Source organism: Vicia villosa, unplaced genomic scaffold (assembly GCF_029867415.1).
Source record: "Vicia villosa cultivar HV-30 ecotype Madison, WI unplaced genomic scaffold, Vvil1.0 ctg.001514F_1_1, whole genome shotgun sequence".
NCBI lineage: Eukaryota > Viridiplantae > Streptophyta > Magnoliopsida > Fabales > Fabaceae > Vicia > Vicia villosa.
In genome coordinates, this window is record NW_026705646.1 from 86,954 (window position 1) to 92,307 (window position 5,354).

Sequence of the window (5,354 nt, forward strand, 5' to 3'; positions counted from 1 at the left end):
TAAATTACATTAAAACTAACATTTATCTCGTAGCTCGAGTTAAAGAAATTTAAGGACTTTACAATATTATACTATCATATTAACTTATTCATAAATCAAGAACAAGTCATTACAATAAATATATGATTATATGAATAAATTTATAAAGTTTATAATTATCGTTTTTGTGATCTATTGTATGGTGCCAGGGTGATATTTTTCAATTGATTCATATAATTCTAAATAAAATATATAAATATTGATAAACAAAAATTTAATTTATAATATAAATAAGTAGAAGACAATTATGAATTTATAATTAATCATAAATTTAAAATAAAATATTCGATACAAGAATTAAAAATTAAATTAATATTATATTACTACTATAAAAAAATAGTAAAAGTATATTGTTGAATATAAAATATTGGATGAATGTAAAATAAAAAATGAAAAAAAAAAGTTAAAATAACTCATTGAATAATGAAAGAAAAAGAACGTAAGCTACGCACATGAAAACATTAACCAAACTTCCAAAAGTAGAATCCGGTGCAGAAAGAATGCAGGGTGAAAAAAAGACAAGTTTGGTCATCCATCCTAGTTTCCTTAATCCCATCAAGACAGAGGGACAGTGATCTATATTCAAATCACCCAATAAATTTCAAATATTAGGCCATTCCAAGCTTCATTCTCTCAACATTTTCCTCTTATTAAGGAAGATCTCTGGGTTTCTAACTCACTCTTACAAGCTCAGGAGCTCGTGGATTTATTTTCCACTAAGGTAAACTTGCTCACATCTCTCTTCTTGCATGTGTGTAGTTCGTTTCTCAAAATGGTGTCAAGTATGTTGTACCTTGCTGCTTGATTTTCTCTATGATTATTTGTTCATTTGTGAAATTTTTTGGTGATATGTTGCTCCTCTTGTTTAGATCTACAGTTTTTATTTTAATTTCGTTTGATTTCGTTAAGAAATGAAAGAGTTATGCTAGTGTGAAGTTTGGTTGATAAACATGGGAACTAGGGCATGAAAATCGCTTTTCGGTTGTTGAAGATGGATAGGTGGCGTGTTTTAATTCGCTGGGCAGAATTTTTGTCTTTTACTGATTAAATCAAAGTGGACGTTAATGTATCACATTTTATTTTCTTCAACTTCTTGATTTTATTTAAAATACTTCCATAACTTCAAAAATTCCAAAAACAATCATCAACGTATTTTAGAGTGTCTATTATTTGATTCTGATTTTTATTTACTTTTTTCAAATTTCGTGACAAATTGGATAATTGTTTTGATTAAGTGTCTCATTTGGTCAACACAATTATTTAATTAATCTTTTGATTTTAATTTGTCTCTAATTAAAAAATATGAAAAAAAAATATATTTAATGTTTGAAGATGATTTTGATGGTTTTTAAACAAATTTATTTTCAAATTTGCTTGGTTCTAAAAATTGTTGAAGTTCATTGTTGATTTTGGTCCTTTTCTTGCTTATGTTACAAGTTCCACCTTCATTTTCTATCTTCCTTTAATCCAAAAATTCTCAAATAAATCATGGATGTTTTTTATTGTGTTGAGATATTAAAAGTGATTTTTAATTAATTTTCCTTGTTGATTTTTGTTCTGATTGAAAATTGTTTCTCAAATGTGCTTCATTGAGTGACTTTTTTGTGGCTAGTTATTAAATCATGGATGAAGTTGTCACACAAAGAACAGAGACCCGTCCGCTCCGTGCTGCAGGGAACACTCGCTTGCCAAACTTCATAAGGAGATGGAACAGGCTTTTAGCCATCTTTTGCTTGGTTTCAATATTTATTGATCCTTTGTTTTTCTTCACAATTCATGTAAACAAGGTATGCTTAGTTTCCTTTTTTTTTTTAAATAAAAAATCTTACTTTTACCTGTTTCAAATAAAATAAAAACTTTCATTTTTTGATTGTAGGAAACCAAATGTATTCCTATAAACTGGGTAATAGCAAAAGCTCTGGTTGGAATGAGAAGCATAACCGACTTTGTATTTTTACTAAACATTCTTCTTGAGGTAACTTTCATTTTAATTAAACTAGTTTTTTTTATGTAGTTCTTTAACTGTGATTTTAAAAGAGAAACTTGGCAATATGACTGTTTCAATATTTTTCAACTCTTACTTTAGTGGCCCTTAGTACCTATTGCAAAATGGATATTTTATTTATAATTATAAACAAGTTAATTTAGTGCAAAGTTGTAAAAATTAGTAATACTTGAAAGTTGAAGGAGAATAAATGAGATGATTTAAAGTGACAGCAACAATATAAAATTGCAGACAATAGAAAAGAAAGAGATGGCTAGAGTTTAACTAATGATACATGAATGAAGAACACAATGCTTCTGTTAGAATCCTTAAATCTAATTTAATTGAGTTTGAAGCAATACTCTTGATAAAATAAAAGTATATATGAGACAAATAAATTTGGGTATCCAATAGCAAAACCAAATTGTTTTCATAGGTACTGGTTTACTATTTGGATCACAAATGGGTCACCTAATGTTATATTTTAACTTTTGAATTGGATTTTAAAAAGTTGAACAGTTTGGTTATCAATTTGGTTATAGAGAACCGGTTTTTTTTGCACACCCCTACTATTGATGGTTTTAAATATAATGTTGGGTTAGTGTAACCATATTTATTCTGATGTAATCATAAACTATATACAACCTTGATGAGCTTATTTTTGTTTTTATACTATTATACTTTACAGTTTAGGTTGGCATACGTTTCTCCCAAGTCTAGGGTGGTTGACGGTCCTACAAAAATAGCTCTTAAATATTTTAAGGGTTATTTTCTCATTGACTTATGTGTTGTGATACCTCTTCCGCAGGTATATATATCTTCCTTTTTCCTTTCATACTCTTTACTTTTCCGACTTTATTTTTTAGTTACTCTTTATCATAATATATGATGTGTGTAATATTTGCAGATATTATTCTTATTTCTCCTGCCAAATCCCTCAAAGTCTATTGGAGAACAACATGCAAAGAAGCTCCTTATCATATTGATCCTTGTCCAGTATATTCTCCGGTTGTTCAGATTTCTACCTCTGCTGATTGGCCAGTCTCCATCTGGTTTTATATTTAAGTCTGCTTGGGCGAATTTCGTCATAAATCTTCTCTTTTTCATGCTATTTAGCCATATCGTTGGTTCATGCTGGTATCTCTTTGCTCTACAGGTGAGTAATAGTTTAATTTAGTTAATGAATGTTAAATAATTTGTAACTTTTAATTTATTAACTTTTATCTGATTACTTTTTTTTTCTAGAGGGTTGACCAGTGTTTTTTAGAAGCCTGCCATCTTGCCGGTCTACCTGTATGCAAGGCATTGATAGACTGTAATTCTGATTTTCCGGGTATGTCCCCTGCATGGAGAGCTGATTTAGGTGCGGAAAATTGTTTAAACGTCACATCTGGTGATTTCTCGTACGGAATATATGCGAATGCTCTACCGCTGACCGTACAAGCCAGTGTGACGAGCAAATATATATATTCCCTCTTTTGGGGATTTCAGGTATTCATTTTGTTCCTTTATTTTTTCCCTCATTTGTAATTACTATCCCTTACCGATTATTTATTTACTTACCAATTATTGATTTATGATGCAGCAACTTAGCACCCTGGCAGGAAAACTGACTCCCAACCATTTTGTGTGGGAAGTCATGTTCACCATGTCCACCATTGGATTGGGACTCTCCCTTTTCGCAGTTCTCATTGCCAATATTCATAATTTTCTCCAAGGTCTCGCACGAAGGTTGAATGTTTTTCTCTAACTTATGGTATTCTAAGATGTTTCTTCCTTAGGATTGCAAACAAATTAAATGCATTTTATTCGTTGCTGCTTACAGGAGGCTCGAGATGCAGCAACGAATAAAATGCCGTGACGTGGAGCATTGGATGGGCCGTCGTGGCTTATCTGAAGATATCAAAATGTATAGAATGTTCTAACTCTTTCAACTAATCACACCAATTGCTAAATTGCTAAATTGCATCTGTCAAATAACTGTCATGCAGAAGAGTAAGAGAAGCTGAACAGAATGCTTGGGAAGAAACACAAGGTGTTCCGGATGAAATGATTCTCTGGAACTTGCCAGAGGGACTCGTGACTGACATACGTCAGTTCCAAGAGAGCGTCGAGCATTCTGTTTAGAGGAACGTGCGGCTGGGTGCGGAATCCGTTTAGTGCAGACAAGTATTTGTGGTTGAAGGCTTGGATAATGTTGCAGACAGTAGAAATTTCTGTCTTGTAGGTTTAGTGTGATAAATTTATTTTGGTTAAGACTTTTGAAGTGTCTGAATTCTTCTGCTTTACTTCTGGTGTGGTGGTCTTGGCAGGGATTCAGAATTACTTCTGGTTTACTTCTGTAGGTTTTTGTTCAAAGAACATCATAAGAAATTATGTATTCCTCTATTTCCGAAAGTTTAATGTGTTATATTATTACTTATCTCAAGCTGTTGGTTTGGTTCAATTATCATTTGAGGATGCTCCTTGAGTACTTAAGTAAAATTTGCAGCTTTTCAAACCCTTGTTAAAATCATATGCATTTCTAATTGATAAATGTGGCCTATTTTAAACATTCATATATATACTCCAGGTAAGAGAATGAGAAACAATACAATATGAATTATTGATTTCGTCCTGTAAAAGAATGTTATTGAGTCAGTTTTGATATTTTTTCTTGCACTAGTATTCGATATAGTGATTCAAATATAATCTATATAATATCTTATTCTAAGCTAACAGAAACTACATGAGGCTGGGTGCACTGATATTTGCTTACCAACTGGAACTGAGTGAATTCCAGAAACTTGGAAGACTCTCAAACTTAAGCGCTACATGAATCAGTTCATTTTTCAAATGTGCTGCTTCTGGTTACAGCATTTATTCTTTCTTCCAATCTTAGGAGAAACAGATATGTATGACTCAATTGCATCTTGAAACGGTAAGGAATAAACTGGACTTGGTCAGAGCCATTGATACATAGGTAGTGTTCATTATAATCTTTGTTCAATTATGCTATTGTTGAACTTTAATTCATGTTAGATAGTTCATGACAGTAGGAGATATGGCCTTAAATTGTGGTTCACTTGCATATGGAATATTTGGAAGATAAGAAATGGGCAATTGTTCTACAATAAGGAAGTTCTCGTAGAAAGGATGGTAGAGAATAAAAAAATTACCTCTTAGAATTGGCTGAAAACTAATTCAAATAGCATCAAATACAACATAAGCAAGCCTAGACAGCTAGAGTTCCTTAAGTTTCAAGCTGAAGGTGTTGGTTTCGATTTGGTCAAATCATCAACTAGAGAGTGGTCTAGATGAGGAGTGCTTAAAGTGTTTCAAGGGAAGCTAT

General features: G+C 31.8%; 1 protein-coding gene across 1 annotated transcript; it reads left to right on the forward strand.

The window, feature by feature from the left end:
• The first annotated feature begins 1,661 nt into the window (after window positions 1-1,661).
• LOC131635603 (probable cyclic nucleotide-gated ion channel 20, chloroplastic) lies at window positions 1,662-4,361 on the forward strand. The gene is made up of 8 exons (XM_058906236.1): window positions 1,662-1,817; window positions 1,916-2,014; window positions 2,712-2,831; window positions 2,931-3,179; window positions 3,269-3,514; window positions 3,609-3,754; window positions 3,849-3,932; window positions 4,015-4,361. Exons 1-8 carry the CDS (start codon window positions 1,662-1,664, stop codon window positions 4,148-4,150), a joined length of 1,236 nt encoding a protein of 411 aa, XP_058762219.1. The 3' UTR covers window positions 4,151-4,361.
• Window positions 4,362-5,354: the final 993 nt, after the last annotated feature.

Bases quoted from the DNA above. Each gene is read 5' to 3' on its own strand.
- LOC131635603 (XM_058906236.1), top strand. From the start codon at position 1,662: ATGGATGAAGTTGTCACACAAAGAACAGAGACCCGTCCGCTCCGTGCT. The intron at 3,755-3,848 runs GTTGAATGTTTT...TGCTGCTTACAG, and splicing joins CTCCAAGGTCTCGCACGAAG to GAGGCTCGAGATGCAGCAAC. The intron at 3,933-4,014 runs GTATAGAATGTT...ACTGTCATGCAG, and splicing joins TTATCTGAAGATATCAAAAT to AAGAGTAAGAGAAGCTGAAC.